Here is a 26,856-nt window from a genome sequence, read left to right as displayed (position 1 = left end):
TTACAGTGGGCTGAGTCAGCTGTCTACACTCCGATCGCCTCATTTCATTCAATACTTTGGCGATGTAGACCTTCATAGAGTGACTCCCTAGAATGAACTTAGTACACGTGTCAACTTAATTTCTAAAATCACATTGTGTTTTGGTCTACGGGTGTCCAGAAATGGGCCGTCTGACAGGGACTTCTGCGTGACCTAGTTTTCTATCCGCTTTGTCCATATGTGGCTAAGACTGCCCCCTTTCCTCTGATTGGTTGCCTCCGTGGAGAAGACCCACTATTCAGAGCAGAGCACACGTGTTTATGTTGACAGTGGTTGCTGGGAGCGGAAGGGTGGAGAGCTTCGCTTGTGGTGTAGATAAGATTAAGAAATTAAAATGAACTGATTTCAGGTCTCTCGGCAGAAAAATATTGAACTCAGGAATACGTGGATGGTTGATGACGAATTCATATTTCACCAGTTTACTGAGGCACAAGTGACAATACTACATTCCAAATACTGGAAAAAGTTGATTTGGCAAAATGTGGGAACTTCAAGAAAAAATGGGTATCAGGGGCTAACGTATGAATGGAATAGTGCACCGGCTCCAACCTGTTTGTGGCAGTTTGTCATTCAGATGGGGCCTCTTCTCTCTAGATTTCTTGGGAGCTGTACCAAGTACCTTGTTTACCAGCTTCAAGCCTTCACGCCAGGAAGCAGGGGTAATCACTGCAACAAAAACGTTAAGTTTTATTTGCCCGTCGAGTGAAGTACGGGTATAATATGAATGATCATCGAAAAGCCCACATAAATGTTCAGCTAGTTCCTCAAGAACCTTTCTCAAGTAGTATTAAGATACAGGTTGACAAACAAGCTTTGCTTTTAATAGATCGGAACAATCACATGAACTTGGCAGGAGATTTCAGAGCTATTTATGGCACCATGCTTCATGAATGAAGTTAAATAAAACAAGATTGAAGAGAACTTCAGAAAAAAAACAGATGTGAGACAGAAAACTGAAATATGTGACAAAAATTAGTGCCTGCATATGTTCATAATCAAATTAATCTGAGCACAAGAAACATCAGGACATCAGATTTGGCCAAAGAGCAAACGTGCTTCCTACTTGTTTTTGCATTTTTGCCAGAGGCAGCTTTGTGGATTTTCCTGGTTGGTTTAGTTTCTCTCTCAACAGAACGGTACCGTTCCCTTTGCGGCCTGTGTGGTGAGCTTTCTGTAACATCAAACACCACGAACATGTCAGACCTCTGCCCCTGAGGGTCTCACTCCTTCCCACAAATGTTTACGTTGTGGCTTACCACGAAACTGCTTTGACCGGTCTTTACTTGTGTCCCTGTTCAAACTTTCATCTTTTAATGTATTCCCACGAGGGTTACGGGTCCTTGTCTCAGTTTTGCTGAAACCTGAGGAAAAAGCAAACAACTAAAATCTTCATTTGCAGAAAATATATTTCAAACTATACCACTACTTCTATTATAATAAGAACTGCAATGGAATAAGAGAGTTCCGTGATACCTTTGTAAGTAGGCGCTTGTGGCGCGGCCGCTACTTTCCTTATTTTGGCCGTTGTGCCCCCATTGTTACTCTTGGTGGCCATTATGGGCTGCTCAAGACGGCTCAACACTTTTTCTTTCTCTGCGGCTTCCTCCTGATGTTTAACCTGCTTTCGAATACGCTCTTTAAGCTTCTCTAGCTTATCATCCGGTTGGTGTCGCCTTAGGTTCTCCAAACGCTGGGAATCTGAGCCTGGACTAGAGGAAGACGTGCTTTCCCATCTACATATCAAGTCAGAGGCAGGAGGTAGAAACGTGCTGGACTTTTGAATATCCACGCTCTGGGAGACTTGTGGTTGGGGACTGCTGCTCTCGATAGCTGGGACTGAACTTGTCCCATGTGATGTGTTGGCATTAGTCTGCAGGGTCTCTCCAGTGAGTTTGTCATTGAGGTAGCAGACCTCTTTACAGTCTCCAGAGCCTGTGATGTCCTGGCGCCCATCTGTCTGTGTGTCTGAAATGTCTTCCTGGTACACGGGCTTCCAAAACTGAGCGTCTGAGGATGGGGACAAAGGCCCTGAAATTGACTGCAGCCGATAAGCATCCAGCTCAAATGAGGGTGGTGATGAAGGGGCGGTCTCTCTGGAGACAAACCAGATTAGATTGGATCAGCCAAGAGGATCAAGATTTAGTCCCAATTCAACATTTACACATATGGGGGTTGAGCTTTCATATGGACGGTCACGTTTACAAGGGTTGAGGAAAACATGCGGTCCCATTAATTGACATTGCTAAAGAATGGTTCAATGTACAGCTCAATACATTAGAATATATTTATTCACATTTATTGACTACCACTAGTGTGATTTATTCTCAAATTCGTAGTGTAACTGTGGCATCACGTCCCTCTTACTATTATTCAGCTAATAACATTTACAGTCATTTGTTGCACAATTTATTAGATACGGCATCTCAATAAATGTAATATTGGAATAACTATATTCTAATTTATTGAAATGTACCTGTAATTTCCAAATTGCGACCGGAGAAAAAAAATTGAACAAGTTGTCGACACCCACCTATATGACAACAGCTGTTCCCTGAGCGCCATACTACTATGCTGGCTAACGTTGCTGTCTTGCGTGGCATTTCTTAGCGGGCTGCGCGAGCGTGTCTTTTTGGAACTTGACCGATGATGTTCTTTGGACTTTGAGAACCCCCTCGCCTCATCTGTGTCGATGACAATAAAGTTAATATCCAATATCAAGAAACTAAAAAGTTTGTTACTTTTTCAAACAATGGTCATTTTAGAGATATTATTTCTCAATTTGTCACTCCATGATCCAGCAACATTTTGGAATAACTAACCTCTGCTGCGGACGGACACAGATAGCTTCTTCTTGGGCGGGTCCATAACAGACAGGAGCAGTGCTGTTGTTCCAGGAACTGCCTCCACATGGTTCTCTATTCGTCGCAGCTACACACAGAATCAATATCATATCATATTGGCTGTGTGTTATGGCGCTACTGACTGAAGTATTCACATGGTGCTGCAAGTATCCTCTTTGCCTTCAATAATACATTATTCTAACAACAACCCAATCATGCTAATACCTAAATCCTACATCGAGGATGTTCCAATAGTTTTATTTCTTAAAGGCAGAAGAATAAAATCTTTTAGTTTTGCATCACAAAACTACTCTTTTGTATACTTACAGCAGCTTTGGACTGAGGCAAACTCTTCCATGAAGTTTGTAAATCTGATGAAAGCAGAAAATAATTTTGACCGAACCCTCATAAACCATACATATTTAATAAAAAGTGAACAATTTATTTCATTACGCACCTGTATCAATGTTGAGATCTGTGTGCTGATGAACCGTGACACCAAGGGGCAGAGCCCTCGTACTACTCCTCATCTCACCCATTCACCTGCGCAAAATGTGACAAAGTTTAAGGAAACTAGCTGAGATTTAGAAGAGGAAAAAGGAAGAATGAACCAAGTACTGTGCATATACTATTGTCTGTACTGATACTGGACAATGACACACTTTCATCTTATTGCTTCAATTCCCCGCCACAATAGATTAAAATCAAACAATAACATATATTATATGCCTGATGTGAAGTCTTTCCATTTTACCACACCAACAGGCAGAGTTGTCACTAAGCCATGAAACCTCTTAGCTAATTTCGCTCAACAGTATAAAACTCTCAGAGCCCTTCAGAAGAAGGCCTGAACGACTTGGGGAAAAGACCCTAAAATCCAAGTTGTTTTTTTTACAATTGTGTTCGCATGTGATTTTTTTGGGAAGAAGTTTGTTATCATCAGCAAAAACGAGAAAAACTATTCTATATTATGAAAATTCACAAGACTGGATACATCTAACAAATAAACATTTTTTTCCTCGAGGCCTGGCATAAATGTTATGATAAGTTGATGTGAAGAATATTTTTGTGTTACTCCTGAGATGGAAAAAGAAAATCAGGGAATCATGACCTACTTTGGCTTACAAAATTTTACCGGTAAGACTGTATAATGATACTCTTGCTAGTGTGAGTATCAGCTAAGTATAAGTACCCTAACCCTTAAGTGGGGTGAGACATGAGTAACACTTTTCATCACAAAGATGTGAGTATAAAAGGCATTGAAATGGTAAACTATTGTTCTCATCAATTAGATTGTGTTAAATTCATCAATCCATCCATTTTCTTAGCCGCTTATCCTCATAAGGGCCGCGGGGAGTGCTGGAGCTTAGCCCAGCTGTCAACGGTCAGGAGGCGGGGTACACCCTGAAATGGTTGCCAGGCAATCGCAGGGCACATAGAGACAAACAGCCACACTCACAATTGTATCTATGGGCAATTTAGAGTGTTCCATTAATGTTGCATGTTTTTGGGATGTGGGGGGAAACCGGAGTTCCCGAAAAAAAATCCATGTAGGCACGGGGGGAAACATGCAAACTCCACACAGAGGAGGCTGGGATTGAACCTGGGACCTTAGAACTGTGAGGCCAACGCGTTCCATCTGATCCACTGTGCTGCCCATGTCAAATTCATTCTTTTATCATTCGATAATCCTAAACAAGGATCCTCCGTCCATCCATCCATCCATCCTCAGAAGCACTTATCCTCACAAGGGTCACGGAAAAGAAGGATCTTAAGGACTTTAAATATATATGTATAAATATGTCCATATGTATATATGGAGTTGAAGATAATATTCTAAATATCTGTTAGTAAACATTAGTAAGCTAACTCATGAAAAATATAACAGATTTCAAAAACAGGACATGGTGATGTAAATTGAATAACGGCGGGTGGCAACGGGCCTCCAAACGTGCCCCCCCCCCCAAATAAATAGATAAATAAATAACGGATATTTATTGTATTGTAGCACCTTCTGGAAATTAGAATCATTTTTAGCAGAGCATTAATTAAATTAAATAACAGGGGGTCTCTGTAGCCTGACACTGAACAAACTCTTTTCACTTCTAAAACGATAACCTTTCTCAGACTAGCTTAGATGTCAGTCAGTAATGAAGAACATAAACAAGTACATAAGACTACCAGGCGCACTTATGATTGTATAATAAATACCCTCTGCTATGACACTTACCGGTAGTTTCTACGGAGAGGAATGTCATGTCAACTTGTCATTTAAAACAGGTTTTACAACAGCGTGTTCCTCTACATGAGGGAGGGTGAAACTGGAGATTATCAGATGTCATGTGTGCGATATTTATCTAAAAAGCCCTGCAATGCAAGAGTGCAGCGGCCTAACAGAGTCCAAACCAAGTAGTCATTAAAAAACAAATTGAAAAAAAAAAAAAAAACAAAAGTACCCTTTGAGGGCTCTCTACCCTCTGAGGAGACACTGGCTCATATTGTAGAAGAATACTTTTTGATTGGGGTGTGTGGATGTTTTTCTTTTTTTTTTAAGGACTTGTGGAGAAGTCATGCATTTTGATCATATGAATCACATGACATTGCCCTAAGGTGAACAAACTTCCCTTCTGACAGAGCAAATATGAAGCAGCCAGTGCTGGCTATATTTCCAGCTTAGTCATGATGTGTATACCTAATATCAGGGGCGTCACGAAGTTTTACATATAGCTAAGGCTGAGCCCGTAGAAAATGAAAGAACGTAGCGCCAGCAAGAAACTTCACAAACGGTTAACAATAAAAGTGAGAAAATAGCTTTCTAACATTTTTTGGGAAAAATTTAGCAAAAACTGGTCACCAGCCAGTCACAGGGCACATATAAACAACCAGTCGCGCTCACATTCACACCTATGGCCAATTTACTATAGTATTCAGTTGTTGTTCTTGTTTTTTTTTGTTGTTGTTGTGCTGTTCTGCTCCTTCAGCTGTGCAAAGACATACAGATTTGACTCTACAACAATCGTGTTTTTTCATGAAACCCTGAGTATGGCTTGTGTGTAATAGTGACAGTTCTGGTGTATGCTAAGCGACGCTACAATATGCATTACCTGGTGACTTCAGTTGATATACACGCATGTATTTTTTTCATGATTGGCCTACTTCTACAAGTCAAATGAGTTCCCGTTTACCTTGTGTGACTCATCAGCGTCACAATGAATAAAATCATTGATCGGACAGGGTTCTCAGTAAGTTACTGTCATGCATGTTTACCGGAGGTGTTGTCAATAAATTACTGTAAAAACCGTATGACATGTCCGACAGGATGGCAACCGTGGTTGTGGGATCGTTCCAAGGGCTGGTGTGCATGTTTTAAAAGAAAAATAAAGAATTGAGAAAAGAAAACACCAAATAATTTAGGGGTACTTATTAATATTTTAGGGAAACCTCAGCCCCCATAAAACGGGTTCAATAATGCCACAGTGCCTTAAAACCAAGTAGTATCACTAACTTGGACACGTTAAAAAAAACGCTTACCAATCCATAAACTTGTAAAGGAAGATTTAACAATTTCTTATTTCAGCCTAAACATTACGGTGGGGGGAATCGCAAATGTGATATCAAGGTTAGCCAAAAGTATGGAAACAAGATTACGGACTCACAGTGGTCGTTAACTAAAGACAAGTTGCTTAGCTACAAAACAGAGGGCAACGGGAAGGAACGCTCTCCTGTGAGCCTTAAATGTTGCCTTTTTGAAGACTCAGTTCATGAGAACTGTTGATTAACTCCTACGATCATTTTACAGCCTTGAATTTGTCACCAGTACTTTTAATGTTTTTATAACTTGATGATCTTCTTGGGGCGTGAACGACACGTAGGATATTACTAGTATGATTTACGACTAAACTGCGCGTTTCAAATATTTGTACGCAAAAATATAGGCGGCGATTATCGTTTCGACCTCTGACTTAAATTTGACTCGTTTGTTCGTCGATCCAGCGGGTGGAAAAAAAAAATTCCTACTGGAGCGCAAACTCGAGAGTTCTCATTCGAGCTAGCCGTCAAGAAGTAGTGAATGAAGTCGAAGGGGAAAATTACAACAACATTCAAACACACCGTACTTACGGTTTTGGATAGCGATCCGAATCATTTAGACGTCCATAATCAGGCTGGGGGATTCGTGAAAGAAAAAGTCCTTACATCATCAAAAAATATTCGGATCGCTTCAGTAGTCTGTTTGCTAAGGTTAGCTTTCAGCCAGCTAGCGACAAGCACTTGTGCTAGGCTAGCAACTTTTTTCAGCAACGCGCAGCCATTGTTGCTTTGCGAGACAGTTCCCAAGTAAAGTAAACAAATAATGTCAGGGTAGTTAGTGTTCGGGGAAATAAAAGTGGCTGTCCGCGTCTCGATTTATCATTGCCGGGTTACAGACGTGAACCTTGCGGAACCACTGAAACGGGAATATCCAAGATGGGGCGCTTTGTGACGGAGGACTCGCCTAAAACATCGCGAGACTTTGGCCACGTCAAAACACGGATGAAAACCGGTACAACGCACGCACAAAAACACAAAGATTAAACTTGTAATTAATTTAGTTTTGTTAATGTTCTGTTTTTATTCGCAGTATATTTTCCCATGTTATTGGTTTATTTTTCTGTTTTTCTAATTCCTATTATTTCCCGTTTTTGTTTCGTAATTTTTTCTGTCTTGTGAAAATAATAATATTAATTTTTAAAAAATCCGTTTAGTGTGATAGTAAACATAAAATAATTACACATTTCATTCTGTGTATAGTCAAGATATAGAACGCATGTTTCACATATTTTAATAAGGGTACGTACTTAGATTTACATGATTTCAAATTTGTTGAGATGCGCCTGTATGTGCGGTCTTCAAATAAATCCACTCACGCCAATTCCCTAATCACACTGCATTCATAATAATTACAATTGTTGAGTTAATCACAGAAATAGTGCATTTATAGTTTTGCTCATTTTAACTGGTGCAGTAAACTGAAGGATTATTATTATTATTATTATTATTATTAAGATTTACTAATGTATGCTCGTTGTATTGAGAGCAATTTACGTGCGTTTACTACCACCGTGCGGTCAGGATTCACATTACATCACCCCCTTAATTACCCCAAAACTGGATCGACAGGAAGGGTTGAGGGAAAAAAGGGTTGAAATAAACGAATAAATAAATACATAAATATAAACACGAGTAATTAAAAAATAATCCTGAATGTGTGAAATTTTATCAGATGCTTTTCCATTTTTAGGGAAAAAAAAAAAAGAAAAAAGCGGGCGTGGGGGACTCCAACGACGACCCACCCACCTTTTACCGGTCTTCATGAAACCTCTTCCGCGCTCTCTCTTCCTGGCGGATGGACGCTGGTTAAGCCACTGCTGCATTTATAGTTTATCTACCGAACAATACAAGACTTTCTCGGTAAGAAATCGCGTGCATGTTCCATTTTTTTCTGTGACGTTTTAGTGAAAAGTTTCGAATTTGTGGACGACGCACGTTTGTATTGGGAAAAAGGTGCAGAATACATTACTGGCTGCGCTCTGTCATGATTTAATAATCAGTGTGGACTCTGTCCTTGTCATGCGAATAAGTGAAATATCTGGAGGAATGTATAGAGTTTAGAACTTGATTCAATTGTGATGTTTTTAATTTACAATATGTCTCCAATTATATTACTTCTCAGTCTTCATCAGAGCAAGAAATTATTAATTTAAACACTGAAATATAAAACAACCAGATTTCTTTTTTTTTTTTTTTAAATACAGTATTTGGTTACAAGTGTTAAACTCTAATGTTGCAACTGTAAAGCGGTACATGGAAGCATACTTGAAATTAATCTTGCTAATGACTTTCCCCAAGTAAAAAAAAAAATGACACACCCAGTTGGATGCCAGGCGTTAAGAAATGACCACATCATTGCCACAAGACTGAATGGATTTTGTTCCTCCGCTTGCACGATTCCACGCTCTCTTTTTCCAAATTTATTCAGACATATGTTTACTGCTTGCTATTCTGGTTTCTGTATACGGTGGCTGAAGTAAGTAATCAATTAGAGCGAGCACAGTCTCTTTTCTTATGTCATGGGAGCACGGCAATAAACGGAGAGGCAGTTTGAATAATCAGCGCCGGAGTTGGCAGATTGCTGGAGGCGACGGCGTGTTGCGAGACGCATACATCACTGCACGGCTTTCAAATTCTTTTAATCCAAATGGAACTTTACAATCGCTCTCGTGCATTTGCCACACGTACCAACACCATTGGTTGGATCGATGTTACTAAATGACTTCATCACATGGATACTTCCCACTTTTCAGTCCAATTTAGTTGGGTCATTCCTTTCTGCTTATCTTCACTTTCATTGCAATTTGGTTGTCTTGATTAAACCTTCCTCATCAGAAGGAGTGGGACTACATCTAATTGGGGCCTCTAGTCAACAAAATAATGAACCTGAAAAGACGTGTTTAAGTGATAATGAAAAATTTAGTTTATGGATCATACCCACTATTCAACGTCGGTGGCTCTTTCTTTACAGTGATCAAGCCAAATGTTAAATGTCAAAGTTTACTTTTTGTCTTGCTTCAGCAATGTGAAGTGTTGAATTCAGTGTAATGAAGGTCAAATGAGAAACATTTTTTTCTGTATTAATTGATGGTGGCATGGTGGGATCAGCTGGAAAGCATTGGCTTCACAGTTCTGAGGTCCCGGGTTGAATCCCGGACCCGTCTGTGTGGAGTTTGCATGTCCTTCCGGTGCCTGCGTGGGTTTCCTCCGACAACCTAAAAACATGCGACATTAATTGTCATGTCATGTCATTATCCAAGCTGCTTATCCTCACAAGGGTTGCGGGAAAGCTGGACCCTATCACAGCTAGCTTCGGGCAAAAGGCGGGCTCCACCCTGAACTGGTCGCAGGGTAGGTATCGACACCATCACTGAGGGGGAATCGATCCCGTGCGTACCACTACACCATCAGTGACTGTTGACATCAATTGGACACCCTAAATTGCACCTAGGTGTGATTGTGAATGCGGCTGTTCAACTCTACGTGCCCGACGATTGGCTGACAACCAGTTCGGGGTGTACCCCGCCTCCTGCCCATCGACTGTTGGGACAGGCTCCAGCACTCCCCACGATTCTTGTGAGGATAGGCGGCTAAGAAAATGGATGGATGGAAGATCTAATCTATATTGCAATTTTCTCAAAAAGGGGCTATCTTCACTGCTGAGTCAGACCGAATATCACCACTCATTTCCGTTTGTAAAAAAATAGAGAACAAATAAATGCATATACGTACTCTAAACTGAACAAAATTGTAAATCCAAAACATTTTTGTTTTTGCTTCCATTTTCCACAAGCTGCGTCAGTCATAAATCTAACGCTATTTCAACATGGGGTGGGGGTACGTGTGAAGGAACGCTTTTACCATACATTACTTGTGCTAAGTAGGGACAACCAGATTAATCCAAAAAGTTATTAAGTGTGTATGCGTGTGCGTGCGTGTGTGTGGGTGGACTTCCTTGTTGATTGCTCAAAACTGCTGATTCAGTTCCAGGTTTGTGGTAGTGTTGTTACATTTGTGAACGATTCGATTTTAAAAGAATGAACGATTCATTTAAAAAAAACAAAAACGAATCTTTTTAGTAAACAAACTGAACCGAATCAGTTTATGAAATGATTCATGATTTATGCTTGGCCACCGCCCGCCGTCCTGAGGTGAGTGAGTCGCCTGGGAGCGGAAATGGAACTGTTGAAGGATTCGTTCACTCACTTTTGAATATTTGGCGAATGACCAATAAGCAGCCAGCGTCCGACAGAGGAAGGACTTAAATGAACTTTGTGATTTGTTAAGTGAACGAATGTAGTGAAGATCTGAAAGTGATTCGTTCAGTGAACCGCTCTCCTGAGGAATTGAAGAGTTTTTCTTTTCTTTGTGATTCGCAAAGGCGCGATGAGTAATTCTTTTGCCAGAGGAACAACGTACGACAGAGTGTGTGTTCTAAAAGGTGATTTAAACCGCAGGTCCTGGCGTCCTTGCGGGGATAGCTTTCATTAGCAGCTGTTTCTTCTAGCTTCTTCTTCTTTTCCTTTCGGCTTATCCCGTTGGGGGTCGCCACACCGTGTCATCTTTTTCTATCCAAGCCTATCTCGTGCATCTTCCTCTCTCACACCCACTGTCCTCATGTCTTCCCTCACAACATCCATCAACTATTTCTTTGATCTGCCTCTCGCTCTTTTGCCCGGTAGCTCCATCCTCAGCACCCTATTACCAATATACTCACTCTCTCGCCTCTGGACATTTCCAAACCATCGAAGTCTGCTCTCTCGAACCTTTTCTCCAAAACATCCAACTTTGGTTGTCGCTCTAATGAGCTCATTTCTAATTGTATCCAACATTCTCACTCTGAGCGAGAACCTCAAAATCTTTATTTCTACCACCTTCAGTTTTGCTTCCTGTTGTTTCTTCAGTGCCACCGTCTCTAATTCGTACATCATGGCCGGCCTCATCACTGTTTTATAAATGTTTCCCTTCATCCTAGCAGAGATTCTTCTGTCACGTAACACACCAGACACCTTCCGCCAGCTGTTCCAACCTGCTTGGATCAGTTTCTTTACTTCTTTTCCACACCCACCATTGCTCTGGATTGTTGAGCCCAAGTATTTGAAGTCATCCACCCTCGCTTCACTCCTCCTCCTCCTCCGCCCTCACATTCATGCACATATATTCTATTTTACTTCGGCGAATCTTCATTCCTCTCCTTTCCAGTTTTCTAATTGTTCCTCCACCTGCTCCCTGCTTTCACTGCATATCACAATATCATCTGCGAACATCATGGTCCAAGGGGATTCCAGTCTGACCTCATCTGTCAGTTTATCCATTACCACAGCGAACAGGAAGGGGCACAGAGCTGATCCCTGATGCAACTTCACATTAAAGGGGAAATCCAGTGGTTTGCATGAACAATGTATCCAATAGGTCATGTGATCTGAAGAACCATCCGAATGTTCAACATTATTTACAGCCAGAGGTTCAAGTCTGTATGGAAGTATTCCTCTGTCTTCCCGATTAACCGGTTACTACTATTTCTTCATCAGATGAGGATAAATAAGAGAAATCGGTGCTGGGCATAAATGGTGTCAGATGTAATCGAGCGTTTGGAACGGCACGTTAGTAGTCACATCCGCCCACGTAGGTCATGTGACTCGCGAAAATGGCAGCGCCCTTGAAAATTCATGATTGTTGATTAAAAAATCTTCTCAAAACACTATTACATGAGAGAGGATTTAACATGACATTGTCAAGATGGAGTACATATTACGTGACCTATTGGATACATTGATCGTGCAAACCACTGGATTTCTCCTTTAAATTCTTCTGTTACGCCTACGACACACCTTACCACTGTTCTCCTGCCCTCACATCCCTAATGGCTAATTTTGAGTCATTCAAACATAAAAAATAAGCTCACGTTTATAATAAATGTAAATGATGTACAGTATATTTGTACACATTATGTAATTCCCTATGTCTGTAATGCCATGATTAATGCCTTTTTTAACATTTCCTTATAAAAATAACATTGAACATTTATAGCGTTTCTTAACACTTTCCACTAATCATATAGCAGTAAAGTGACTGAGCAGGAATCCCGAGTGGCAGATGCTACTGGTGTCAGTGATGCGGTGCACTGCAATGAATGCAGAAAAGTCACACTGAGCTGGACGTAAGCGGCCGTGGAAGGATTGTTGTTTGCTAATCCCCACCCCACCCCTTCTCCCTGCCTTTCTTACTTAAAAATACACGAGAGCTAAACTTAGGTGCACCCTGATGAAAACTGAACTCTTCGAACAGCTTTTCTTGCAATATCAGTGGTGTGCACTTGAACAAGAAAAAAAACTTTTTGCCAGGCAGCAAAACATAGTAATGCAAATATCATCACCACATATCCAAAATACTTTTCATTTTATTCGAACACAATTTCCCTCACTGTAGCACTGAATATGGCTTGAGCATGTTCAACCGATAATTTTGTGTTTACTTTTTATTTTTATTTTTTTCCCCAAGCCACTATTTGATTATTGTTTATTTTTTTAAGCAAAAAACCAAATGCGACATGCTGGTAAATCCTCTTCAAGCGTCAAGAGAACAGTTCAATACGACGATTCATTTCCTTCTTGTTGACCATGGCTTCCTTCCAGTGATTGGGCGGTACCGCTGTAATGCTTTTATTAGTCGTGTTGATCATTAGCAATGTGACACGTCCCTGGAGTTACATAATGGCTCCATTTCCAGGAAGGTCAACAGCACAGCAGGGTTTCTTTGAGAAATGTCTTTTCGTCACATGACGGCTGTAGCCAATAGTAAACCGTGACCATTGGCTATGACACGTGAGTCCACTTAGCACCAGAGTTACTGCATTTGAGGACAATTCATATTTCGCTGGAACGGCCAAGGGTCATCACTAAACGGTGTTCCTTTTAACCTTTTAAATGAAATTAAATGCAGAATTTTCCGCTGTTACGAAGACAAGTTTCATAATCTGCCGACAAATGAATGACTCCACCGAGAGTTGATGGTTTATTTTGAACGAAAGGCTGCCGGACTGTTTGACAGATATTAAAATTATCAATGAATTATTAACTTCAACTCTGTCAATAAGTTGTGCCGAGGTGTTATTCAGGCTTCACATCAATTGATCCATCAAATCCGAAGCCATCCAACGCAGTCGGCAATGGCGACATGAAACTTTAATAAGCACCAGCAGCAGTCGGTCGTTGTTAATGGAACACGAAGAAAATGGAAAGTACCACCAGGAATTGTGCGGAATAATAATAAAAGCACAAGGTAAAAGTATTGAGACACACTTTTTGACTTGTTCAGCGTTCATCAGAGGTCAATTTTCCATCTTACCGAGACATTTTGGACAACTGTGTTTCCACCGTTGTTGTTAATTTTCCGCTTGACTATGAGTCCACCCGTCCTTAAACCAAAATATATATGGATGAGTTTATTGTGGAAGAGCTCAATGTCACAAAGTAATCCTTTCAGAGCTGCTGAGATTGGTAGTTTGGTTAAGAATACACAAAAGTGCTTCACAGAAGAGATTTCGTTTTTTTTTTTTTTCTTTTTAATGACAAAATGTAGAAAGCCAGCAAACATTTCTCATGCCACCTGTCCCCTTGTGACTTACCTTTTGGCCAGTTCATCATTTGTCTCAGCAGAAAAGTTGAAATAGCTCAGATTAGGTCATTTTTCTAAAGTCTACTTAAGTGTCGTATAGTAGTGAACAATTTCATCGACCTTCCAAGCTTAAAGTTAGGATAAGTGCTTTCATGCCCAGTTAGCCTAGATGCTGTTTAGACACTGAATCAACACATTTCTAACATCAGTTATGCGTTTTTAATTTTCTTTCTTGAGTTCTTCCATACTCACATTTACACTATCTAAAAGTTTATCAATTGAGCTGCGTAGTTGTTGTGCTACTCCACTTAATTACATCCATTCATTCGTCCATTTTCTCAGCTGCTTATCCTCACAAGGGTCGCAGGAGTGATGGAGCTTATCCCAGCTGTCAATGGGCAGGAGGCCGGGTGCACCCTGAACTGGTTGCCAGCCAATCGCAGGGCACATAGAGACAAACAGCCGCACTCACAATCACACCTAGGGGCAATTTAGAGTGTCCAATTAATGTTCCGTGTTTTTGGGATGTGGAAAGAAACCGGAGTGCCCAGAGAAAACCTACGCAGGCACAGGGAGAACATGCGAACTCCATACAGAGAGGGCTGGGCTCGAACCTGGGTCCTCAGAACTGTGAGGCCAACGCTTTCCAGCTGAGCCCACCGTGCTGCCCACTTATCTTCAAACACATTTATTTCTTGACAGATGGAATCAGTCAGCAACTAGTTTGCTTGTCACACACAAACACACACACCATCACGCTCATTTGACCTACCTGTGCATTTGAATTTAATGTCACATTTGGTCACTGACGGTGCAGCAGTACAGTCACCTGACTTTGGCACAGGGAGCGTGGAGTCTGTTCCCACTCAATGAATGTGAGTCTGAATGGTTGTCCCCCTCTATATATGCTCTGTGACTGGCTGACGAGGAGTTCAGTGTGTAGTCTGGCTTTTTCCCAAAATCACCTGCAAAGGGCTCCAGCACTCCCTGACCCTGAATAGGATGAGTGGATGGCTGTTACATTTGCTAACCTGTCACTCAGAAAGTTGTTTGGCTGTAGGACTTCTGTCATCCACCCGATAGCGCCGTGCTTCCCCTTGAAAATTGCTGCCCTGGGAAACTGCCCATGATGTCCGTATCAAAAACTGCCATTGCTAAGTACTAGGTCCACTCCAAAACTTGTAGAAAGTCTTCTCAGTAGATTGCAGTCCGATTTTATTAAAAAAAAAAAAAATGTGGTCGGGTTGAGCAGAGTAATACGCCCTGAGTAATGGAGTATCACCAATTTTGACTGCAGGCTACCTTGTTTCAGTGAGTCTTATTAACGGCTCTCCTACTTCAGCCAGCATACTACTTAAGGGTGTTTGGATATTTGTTTGGACTGGAACGTACCCAAGGTGCATTTATATGGAAGTAAATGAGTGCCACCAGGATTTGAATTTGAAATGTCAAGTGATCACATTTTCAGTAGTTGTATTTCAGTGTAAGATTTCAATGTTACCAATTCAACCGGCTACAATTCGCGGTCATGTGACGTCACATACTAAGAAAGCGCAACTGGATTGGCTGGCTGTTTGGTTCTGACCTGAAGTAACCTTGCCTAGTGGCACAAACGGTGAATTTTAGACCGCGAATTGTAGCCGCTTGAATTTCAGATAGCGAATTGTGGTAACTATCAAAAATGCGATCACTTTACATTTCAAATTCAAATCCTGTTTTCTGTGGCATTTCAAATTTATATCCTGGTGGCTGTAATTTACTTCCATACATCGAGAGTGCACTCTGGACTGGTTGCCAGTCAATCGCAGGACAGATACAGTATTGACAAACAAATGTTCACACCTATAGGCAATATCATCCTCAATGAACATGCATGTTTTTGCAACGTGGCAGGAGTGCCCGAAGAAAACCCACGCAAGGACAAATTCCACATTGGAAGCCCTGAGCCAAGATTTGTATCCAGAAACTCAGAATTGTTCCACTTTTAAAAGAAAACAATCCCACTGGGAATAATATAAAGAGAATTAATTTGTTCAAGGATCCAACTTTTACCGTCAAAGTGCAAAAAAAAGTCATAAAACTAATTTCAGAGCATTACTCATCTACTGTCGCAGTGTTTTATTGGTATGGCTGAAATATATCTAAAAAATCTTGATTTTATTTTAGGTCATTTTAGTTTTTATATTGTACTGAGCAGCCAAACCCCTTTGTTGTAGTAAGTTCCATTTACAGTTTTGTTTTTAAACATTCTTACCTCCTTCGTCATCACTGGTACCCTTCTGTGGACGTAATTTTCTTTCCAAGTGGGAGAAACATCTTGATTTAATTTAAATTGGATTACATGTGAAATGAGGCTCTCGTGTTTTTTTTTTTGTTTGTTTGTTTTTTTTTGGGTGGACAACAGGTGCACAAATGTCCCTCGCCTGTCAGAGAATATCCATCACTCAATATTAGCGACCATGCAGACACCTGGCTATACAGCCGAGAGCATTAAAAAAAAAAAAAAATATTGGTTCTGGTCAACTCGACAACACACTGAGCCTTTATGAATGGACTTTTGTGGTATAATTGCAGGCGGAAATCTCTGTGCTCAAGGATAATCAGTGGCCAGCCTTTTAAAAAGATAATTTGGGGAAATTCTATCAAACCACTCTCAACTTGAGACTGTGTTCTGAGAAAAGTAACCAAAATGGAGTCTGTTTTTTTTTTTTTTTCTTATAGCAGCTGCTGAAATCAAACAAAGACTGACTAATTTTGAGTAAGACGAATGTTGATGTTACATCTACGACAATATAATATTTGTGTTTGTTCACGGACATGCTTATGTGGAATTAGTCCACCTGACTTCTGTTTAAAGGTCAAGTGTCATCCCAATAAACATTCTAAAATAGATATTGTAATGAAAAATAAATTATAACATTATTCATTTCCATGTCTCTACGAAAAAATAAATATGAGTGGAGAGCGCGTCATCCATGCGCAAAGTTGTGGAAGTGTCATTTGACGACATCCAAGTGGTCGCCATATTGGCTGCATCCCCTGTCCGTGACATCACCCCAGACATTCGCCATTGAAAATATGCTGTGGCCCCTACTATGGGAAACGAACACGCCCCTTCTGACACGGAAGCTCTTTTCGAAGAAGAGAACATCACACAACTGACTGAAGTTACTGGGGCAATATTACCCTATTGTTTTGAGCCGTCTTCTGATGATATGCGATCTCGGCCAAACCGCTTCCCCGTCCGATCCAGTTCCGCGGCAGAGATGAGCCATCGCGGCCTGGCACCGCGACGAGCCACCTTGCCTGACAAGGCCGGCCGGCGTGGCTCATTTTTGGTGCCGAGCCGCTTTACGGCATTGTTCATAGCCGCCGCCGTCCGTGATGAACAACACTGGGGCACTTTACGGCGATGTCGTCGCATGTAGCTGAGTGCGGCGTTGTCGACAGAGTTGTTCAGAGCCGCCGCTGTCCGCGAGCCCAACGCGCAGCCTTCGCCGAAGCAGTGACCGGCAGACGCGGTATTTTTTTTTAGTCGCTGTATACACACCTACCTGTCATTTGGAACCTGTAAAGCTCTCGTCCTTTGCACCCATGCAATCCATTTTTCACGACGAACCGGGTGTCTTGGAAACGTATGAAGGGTAAATCCATCCTTCCGAGCGTTCAAGCAATATCCAGCAATGCAACGAGCCAGCATTTTAGCTAACACGAAGGAACAACAAGCAACCTTCCCGGAGGTAAAACTAATAGAAACAAACGAGTCCACTTGAGGGCGGTCCTGTACGTCATTTCCTGCTTCTTCTCGAAAACAAATCCCTCAAGAGGATTTTCATGGCGGGAGTTACATAAAGCTGTATACGTCAAAATTATGTTTTGTGGTGGGGATAAAAAATGTATGGGTCCATGTCGGCTGGCGTTTTTTCATTAATAACATACTAAAACTCATGCATTTCATGACAGTGGCCCTCCATAGGTAGCAAAGTTTACTTTCTGTCTGACCACTGTTGTCTCGGTGAAGAAGTAAAATTATGCCATTATTCAAGAGACATTTTACGTCATATTCAGTCAATTTCAGTCCCTCGGCCTACTCTAATGTTTTCATTGTTTATGTGCATGGAAAGAAACAAAAGCTGAATATGCGTCGTCGGCAAAGTGATGCATTACTGGAAGAAAGTCGGATCTTACTGAGATCAAACTGTCTGAAGTCCAGCGTCCTGATACGACAGCTGATTGCGTTGGCACCGCTGTCCAATAAGTTTGGAAATGGAATTTACAAAATAGCTTCAAAAGATCGATGTCTGAGACAAAGCTTTCTCTCAAAGAGAGACCTGCAAAAAAAGAAAGGACCAGCAATTATTGTATTTGCATACTACAAGGTCACAAAGCAACATACTGTGTGGTTGAAATAGCAAGTTTTTATGATACTCTTCATTTAGGGGCTGGGCAGAAGGGGCTTCGATGGTACATGGCGGCTTCAAAGGTGTTGCAATCACTGGAGAGACTAAAGTTAGTGTTACCGCGGTAACCGGCAACTGCAGTTCAGCCCGCCCGATTCAGACCAGATGATCAACCGTTTATGGTGGTTGCTAAACCTTTAACATTACACACGAACACAGTAATGCTGTTATTTGTCTGACAACCAGTGAGAAAAGGTGTTAGAAAAATGATCTACTGCAATTATGTCATCCATTATTTTATTATTGACTCCAATAGCAGCCATTTTAAAACTGCATTTGCATGGCACATTGTGATTTTGGTATCGACCAGGCCCTTCATGTTTCTTCACTTTAATTATTGCAACATTTTTCTTTTCAGTATTCACAAGCTTTTTCTGCTGATTATTTTTTTTCTTGATAGGCTTTAACATGCTTACTAGTAATGCCTATATTTTCAAAAATGCAAAAAAAAAAAACCCCAAACTTCCCCCCCATCTTATTGATTGTGAAATATTGGAAAAATATTGCAATGATGATATGACATCACCAAAGAGCATCTACTGGCTCTGTCATCCCTTTATATCCATCCATCCATTTTCTTTGCCGCTTATCCTCATGAGGGTCGCGGGGAGCGCTGCAGCCTATCCCAGCTGTCAACGGGCAGGAGGCGGGGTACACCCTGAACTGGTTGCCAGCCAATCACAGGGCACATAGAGACAAACAGCCGCACACCTTGGGGCAATTTAGAGTGTCCATTTAATGTTGCATGTTTTTGGGATGTGGGAAGAAACCGGAGTGCCCGGAGAAAACCCACGCAGGCACGAGGAGAACATGCAAACTCCACACAGGTGGTGCCGGGATCGTACCTGGGTCCTCAGAACGGTGAGACCAACACTTTACCAGCTGAGCAACTGTGCTGCCTTCTTCACTTTAATTATTGCAATTTTTTTTTTCATTATTCAGAGCCTTCTTCCTCTTTTTTTTTTTTTTTGGGGGGGGGGATTGGCTTTAACATGCTTAATTAAAAAAAAAAAAAAAAAAAAACTTCCCCCAGTCTGTTTATTGGTTATAAAATACCGGAAAAAGATTACAATGATGATATGATATCACCACAGAGCACCTACTGGCTCTGTCATCCTATAATAATGGAATCTTAAAACAACAACAACAACAAAAAAACCACTCAATCCCTTCCAGGACCTTGGCTGACCATTTTGTTTTAGTTTTATTTATTGACGGGAATTTATAAATCTTCCCTGGCATAAGAGGCTGAAAAGAAGTTCAGACTTTTCACAGTAAAGAGCTAAGAACAGTAAAAATATCAAGTTTCACTCTTTAAAGGGAAATTCCGGCGGTTTGGATTAACACTGTATCCAATAGTTAGTCATATGTACTGTATCTTGAAAATGTGATGTTAATCCTCCCTCATTTAATGGTGTTTGGAGAAGACTATTATGAATTTTCCGAGGCGCCGCCATTTTGCCGAGTCACATGACCTACGCGCGCGGATTATGTGCCGCTCCAAAGGCTCGATTTACGATGGGACACAATTATGGCCAGCACTGATATCTCTGATTTATCCTCATCTGATGAAGAAATAAGAGTATCGGTTGATCGGGAAGACTGAGGAATACTTCCATACAGATTTGAACCTGTGGCTGTAAATAACGTAGAATTATCGGAAGGTTCTTCGGACGGGAATGGCGCGGAGTCTGACGAGCGAGCTCCGGCGACCTATTGGATACATTGTTAATCCAAACCACTGGAATTTCCCTTTAACTAATTGTGAAATCATAATCTGAAGGTGTTCTGGGAGCAAGATGCTCTTCTTACTTTTTAACATTTTAACTTTTGTCACAAAATTTCTTTCTTACAAAAGAGTGAACGGCACCACTGGAGCTGCTGAAATTAGCACAAGCTAGAAAATACTCCAGCCTAACTTTGATCACAAATGACGTAAATGGAGTCTTTAATGCTTTGAATGGTGCTTCTATGTTTGTTTACTTGATGCATCATTCAGTGTTTATTCTTCTCACGTTCTTCTTCTCTTAACACCCAGTCTCAGAGCAGCTCCTTCACTTACAGTAAGCGTAGCAAAAAAGCCCGAGAAAACAGTCATCACATTTGCAAGACCAACAGTAATTCTTTCACATAGTGCGTATGCATTTGTAGCACGGTCCGTGCAATGTGTGAACAAGCATTCTGGTTTTCTCGGGACACATCTGGGCCTCAACGTTGATATAAATAATCCACAGTTTGTATGACAGACTATTACACGCAATAAAACTACCTTGGGAAGGGAGAAATGGTATTTGAATGACTTTGCAGTTATACTATTTCTATAAAAGTTATGGCCTAATTTCTTTTCTCCGTGTTCCTGCAGCAATATGACAGGGGACCATAATACATTGGGCCTACCCAGACCTCCAGGGGGGCAGCTTTATCCAGAAGATGGTCCGGGTCTGGCCACGGAGCCCCTGTGTGACAACGGCACCCCCAGACACCACATCCTCCACCCATCTCACGCGGATTGCGAAAGCTGGCAGAAGCATCGGACCGGGCCGGCCGGGGGATCGAGCCTGTGTTCCGGCTCGCCTTCCCTCCTCGACCCCCACAGTCTCTCGAGCAGCCGCGACACCCTCTACCTCTCCCACGTGGCGGGCCACAGTCCGCTTCTGCACCAAAACAGGACTGGGCTCACGCTGGATGTGACCTCGTCTTTCGATGTTGGAGGCAGTCTGCTAGTGACTGAAGGAGATTTGGCAATTAGCCCCAACGTGATCAAAAGACGTCGGGGGGGCCTGATCGAGCAGAAGGATATAGTGAAGGCCCACCAGGCCCATAAGATCCACAGCACACCACAGGCACGGCGCAAGGAATGGGAGTGAGTATCGCACCAATGCGGGGGGTTTTCAATCTGGTGGGCGGGCGCGGGGCTACCTTGAACACTATCATTTTTAAGTTACACCAAGCAGATGGAGCTAATTTTACTCCCGAGCACATAAGCCATGAAATGGCATTAAATGATGATGAATTTGAGCAGAAATAAAACATTTGTTTATTCTTGGGGGGATTGATAAACTCCCTAGTGGAATTTTTCAACTGTAAAAGTGACCACCGCTGTGATTGATTATTGCAAGCTAAGGTTTCATGGCAACTTACAGACGTCCTTAGCTGAGTTGATGACAAAATTTGGACGTATGGAGGATGTTTCGTAATTTCCGGCCTATAAGTAGTGACTTTTTTCACATGCGTTCCATGCCTGCGGTTTATGCGGTGATGTGGCTAATTTGTGCATTTTTTTTCCAACGGCCGCAAAGGGGCACTCAAGCGGAAAAGGTAAGAATGAGGCCTGTGGAATACATGTCCCGAGTAAGTGACTTTTACCGGTCCCACCCTGATAATAGGGCTGCGGCGTTAGCCCACGCGGCGGCGTTAGCGTTAAACTCTGTGTACTGTCTTTCTTGGTCAATATCTTGTGTTTCAATGTGGGCACTTGCGGCTTCTACTCGGCTGCGGCTTATGTATGTACCAAATGGTATTTCCTTTACAAATGTACTGGATGAGGCTTATAACCAGGCGCGCTCCGTAATCCGTACTTAACTGAAGTGTACCTTTGCATATTCTCAGTCTTGACATTTCGGAATTTGCAAATTTGAACGGGTTATTAACAGCTATAGTGAACCCCAACTGTATTTCACGGTCGTATTTCTCCTTTTATTATTGCACAATATCTTTTTCATCCTTCTTTTTTGGCCTTTTTAACCAGTTAGAGCATTTGTTAGCACAGGGAGTCTCTCTGAGATGCAAACACTTTTATTTGTTGTACTGTACATGTTATTAATTTTGAGATTTTCACCATTATTTAATCCGTTGCTCTTTCTCCCAATACATTGTTTAAATTTGTGCGTATTGTTTTAAAATTATCTGAAGGCCCATAAAAACATTTTAAATGAAAAATATACAGTGTATATATAAAAAAAATCGCAGACTTCCGCTTATCGCGGCGGGTCTGGAACGGTACCTCTAGGATGGAGGTTGGGTTTACTGTATTTTTTTTGTGTTCAGGCCACAGCTATAGAAATATGACTTTACCATCATTTTGTGGCATATTGATGACAAAGAATAAGGTTGAAGTGTGTTAAGGAGTTTTATCCAGACAAAAAAATATTGCTTTGCCACCATCTTCTGGCGTCTTTAGGCAATAACTTTTGGGTCTCGTCTATTGCATGATTCATGGGTTCCCCTCCTCCATTTTGCAGCAGGGCTCAGCCCTCATCAATAGCCCCACAGATGGGGCAGGTTCACTGTACATGTGTTCTACTTATAGGTTTTGGCCTTGGGCAACTAATGACAACATTCAGAAATATTCGGGTCGTAGCACAATTCTGTGGACAATTTGCCAAAAGTCTGTTTTACAAACTCCCTAAGCTACGTGAACATACAACTGCAATTGAGTCCATAATATGCAGAAAATGAAATTAACATGGGGAAAAGAAAACATTTTTTCCACTCCAAATGTTCCCAAAAAAATTGTAATCAGATGAAAACCTGAAATTACCATGTCTTTTTTTTTTTTCATAGTATAAAATATATTTTTGTTAATCTTTTACACAGGGTACGCACATGGATAGAAGGCACAACGGTACCTAGTTCCTATTCCCCAGTTATTCATTTTCTGTGTGTAGATGTATTAATGTATCGTCCAATGCTTCGCTCTAACTGGTCTGAGAAGTCTTTGCGGCTCCCAGTATGCGAGTAAAGTATGGATTACAGTTAGTTTTTCTGGTTGGTGCAGTTTTGTAATCGTGCGACGCAGGAAGCGCATTGGCATTGGAGTGTCATTCAAGCACCTACATCATTTTTGGATGTCCGAGCCAACGATGTAATAACACAATTTGTGTTTACGCCGTAAAACCTTTGGCAAGCCAATGTTCAATCTTCACTCAGTACTGTCTTCGTCAGTATGGTGTTGGTGTATACTTTATTTGGACGTACTGTTCATCCACATGTTTGCACGCATGTATTTAATGGGTTTCCTTTTTTTTTTTTTTTGGTGACAATTTTAAACTGAATGGTAGGGGTTGATGCCTCCCCTCGGTTTCCCTGCTGCAGCTGGGGCTTTACCTCTGGTGGGCCCGACCCCCACGGCGCCCGTCCCGCCTCCCCTCGCCGCAGGCTCAGGATGCCACAGCCCACGCTGAGCTGACGTCTATACCGCCGAGAGACTGGGTGGAGAAAGCGTACGGGAGGTTCAAGGGAAGGTGTCGGTGCAAAATGAATGAAGGGGGGCCACACGTGAAATTTCTCGGCGGTGACTTACTGTACGTAGACAGTAAATGAATACTTCTGATTAACCAGATTATAATTCAAGGACTCCCTCCTACTGCCAATTTAACATAGTTACCACGTGTGCTCCTAAATGCCAGAGGATTAAAAAGTTTGAGCAAAAAAAGTCATACAACAAAATCTTATTTTGTTTGTAAAGGGGGAAAACATGGCATTTTCCTCCAATAATACGTGACTTTTTCTGGAAAAGAACTAGAAAGAAAAGAAAAAACAAGATGGAACTTGTGTGCATAAAATGACACCTTTTGATTCTCAAAAAAACTTTGGCCTTTCTATATTAATATGCATTTTGCGATTATGATTATTAGATTTTATTTTTTTTTTACTGGTCCAAAGCTAAGGTGCATATTTGTAATTTTTTAAGTATGTATCAGGTGGTACGGTGGATCAGTTGTGTTGGCCTCACAGTTCTGAGGTCCCGGGTTCGATCCCGGTCTGTGTGGAGTTTGCATGTTCCCCCTGTGCAGTTTCTTCCGGGCACTACGGTTTCCTCCCGCATTCCAAAAATACGCAATATTAATAGGACACTCTTAAATTGCCCCGAAGTGTGATGTTTGTCTCAATGGGCCCTGCGATTGGCTGGCAACCAGTTCAGGGTGTACCCCGCCTCCAGCCCGTTAACAGCTGGGATAGGCTCCAGCGTTCCCCGCGACCCTCGTGAGGATAAGCAGCTAAGAAAATAGATGGATGTTTGTTTCATTGGCATGTCAATACCCATATGTAGGAATGGACTTATTTAAGTGATGCTCCCAATTTATTCCAAATGATTTTGCAGAACCCCACGTTAGAAAAAGTACTAGAGGGAGAAAAAAGCAGGAGATAAAAATAAAAAAGAATAAATAACTGCTCAACTAATCAGCCATGCCCAGATTTTGTGGCGTGGCTACTTCTCAACTCCCCCCAAAGACATTTTGTAATACAGTATGTATTAATGGTGAAGGTTCCATAAGTCCAAGACCCCTAAAACTGATCTCTATTCCCCCAAAGCAAATATTGCTCCCCACAAAATGCCCCCCCGCCCCCTCCACACTCTGTAGCAACGCCTCTGGTGTCATGCTCCTTCAAAGAAAGCTGACATGAATTAAAAAGTTAGCCAAACACAAACTAAATTAGCCCCCTTAATATAGGTATTTATAATTTTTCATTTTGAGACACCGTTCTGTATTAAATATAAATCATCATCTGGTGAAGTGATGTCACATCTCCACTGGTTTTAATACGTGTGACAAACGTATGATCGTGGCATCGGCATGATTTCCAGTCCTGTAGATCCGTTTCAGTCATGGAGTAGCTAACCGTCCTCTCGCCTGCCTGCTGCAATTAAAATGATCCAATGTCAGATGGACACCGCCGCAGCTGATAGAACAAAGACCCGAGTGAGTCAAAATGTGTTCTGACTGTGAACATCCACTGCTCAGATCTGCTCAGATGAACGGCAACATCCTCTTGGTAGCTCAGATCCGAATTGTTGGACCGGAGCAAATGTGTGCAGCTGTTTACTTTCCGGGAGGATGATTTCAAACCGTTAAATATGTTATGATAAAGGGAGTCGATGTGGATCCTTGCCCAGCAGAGGATCTAATTTTATTTGGAGACCACTGCCAGAACTTAAAAATCAATCATTAAATCAATGTGTTTTATATACCCACTTTGCATACCAAATTTGGAAAACAAATTGCTTTGTGGTCAAAACAATGTGAAGAAATGTGCCCATATAGAGCTCATGTATCTACGTCATCAAATCACGTGACATCGCCATATTGTCGGTCTAACAAAGCATCGTTTGCAGTTTAATTCTGTTGAGACGAAGCAAAAATACGCCTTATAGCACGACATCCAGTTTTGTCCGATACCGTTAAACATTTAGAAGGTAATAATATATGAAGGTACGTGGAAAAATCAAAGACACTTGTGCATAGAGGACCCGTATTTAATGCCGAAGTCGATGTTTTCGGCGATAAGTAATTGGACTGTTAATTCGCTTCTGCTTGTCTTGGACAACTGAATCTACATATGTATCTGGTGAGTAAGCTGTCAGAGAAAAGTTTGAAAGCGTACAAAAGTTTGGACGCATACCAATACTTCGTTGCTGGATCTGTTCTCAATCAGGAATAAATCCAACATAGCGACGGGGAGACGGCTCGTGAACGCAGAAGCGTATTCGGCTACACATTAATTAACCTTTGCCGAAATCCATTAATCTTTTCAGCTGGTATTCAATACAAATACCAATATTTAAATAAATGGCCCCTTCTTTTACACAAACTCACATTCATTAACTATAATTGGGGGAAAATTTTTAGGACAGAACACAGAAGCGTATTGCGGCCACACGTTAACCTCCGTAAACCTCTTGGCCAAAGACGTTTTTTTTTTTTTTTTTTTTTTTTAAATACGCATTGTTCTCAAATGACTGTATTGGCGTTGTACATGCTTCTTGGTAATTTGAGATTGAGAAGAATAATTCCTACCTGAAGTGAATCGAGCACTACACAGGCGTGTGTATTTTGTTGGGCACCATCCATCACGTTTAATTGCCGAAATCCATTGATTTTTTCTGGTCTTTTCAGCTGGTATTCTATTCAAAAGAATGATCTAATGCAGCCCTATGGGGGCACAAACCAGTGCAATCTGTAGGCCGGTCCCAAGCCCGGATAAATGCAGAGGGTTGCGTCAGGAAGGGCATCCGGCGTAAAAACTGTGGCAAACAAATATGAGCGTTCATCTAAAGAATCCCATACCGGATCGGTCGTGGCCCGGGTTAACAACGCCCGCCCCCGGCACTGCTAACCTGCAGGGCGTCGGTGGAAATTCAGCTACTGTGGGTCGAAGACAAAGAAGAGGAGGAAACCGGATCCAGCGTCAGAAGAAAAAGAGGAATGCACAGAGCCTACAACTGAGTGTAGGGACTTTGAATGTTGGGACTATGACAGGAAAAGCTCAGGAGTTGGTTGACATGATGATTAGGAGAAAGGTTGATATTC

The 26,856-nt window shown here is 41.6% G+C and overlaps 2 protein-coding genes across 4 annotated transcripts in view; one reads left to right on the top strand and one right to left on the bottom strand.

The window, feature by feature from the left end:
* cep350 (centrosomal protein 350) overlaps positions 1-7,343 on the bottom strand; it is a 31,719-nt gene extending 24,376 nt beyond the window's left edge. For all 3 annotated transcript variants that reach the window (XM_061825010.1, XM_061825011.1, XM_061825012.1), the window contains exons 1-9: positions 6,999-7,343; positions 3,337-3,422; positions 3,207-3,250; positions 2,859-2,967; positions 2,570-2,720; positions 1,513-2,132; positions 1,296-1,400; positions 1,103-1,210; positions 589-705 (exon numbers count right to left, since the gene is read on the bottom strand). In XM_061825010.1, coding sequence (XP_061680994.1) covers positions 589-705; positions 1,103-1,210; positions 1,296-1,400; positions 1,513-2,132; positions 2,570-2,720; positions 2,859-2,967; positions 3,207-3,250; positions 3,337-3,418 — 1,336 coding nt within the window. In that variant the 5' untranslated portion in view covers positions 3,419-3,422; positions 6,999-7,343. The remainder of the gene's footprint in view (positions 1-588; positions 706-1,102; positions 1,211-1,295; positions 1,401-1,512; positions 2,133-2,569; positions 2,721-2,858; positions 2,968-3,206; positions 3,251-3,336; positions 3,423-6,998) is intronic.
* Positions 7,344-8,192: 849 nt separating this feature from the next.
* LOC133503228 (voltage-dependent R-type calcium channel subunit alpha-1E) overlaps positions 8,193-26,856 on the top strand; it is a 120,097-nt gene continuing 101,433 nt past the window's right edge. The window contains exons 1-2 of the mRNA XM_061824603.1: positions 8,193-8,327; positions 20,907-21,407. Of these exons, the coding sequence (XP_061680587.1) occupies positions 20,911-21,407 (497 nt within the window). The 5' untranslated portion in view covers positions 8,193-8,327; positions 20,907-20,910. The remainder of the gene's footprint in view (positions 8,328-20,906; positions 21,408-26,856) is intronic.

Source organism: Syngnathoides biaculeatus, chromosome 7, assembly GCF_019802595.1.
Source record: "Syngnathoides biaculeatus isolate LvHL_M chromosome 7, ASM1980259v1, whole genome shotgun sequence".
Taxonomy (NCBI): domain Eukaryota; kingdom Metazoa; phylum Chordata; class Actinopteri; order Syngnathiformes; family Syngnathidae; genus Syngnathoides; species Syngnathoides biaculeatus.
The sequence above is the reverse complement of the archived record's forward strand: the minus strand, read 5'-3'. Positions and strand labels throughout refer to the sequence as shown.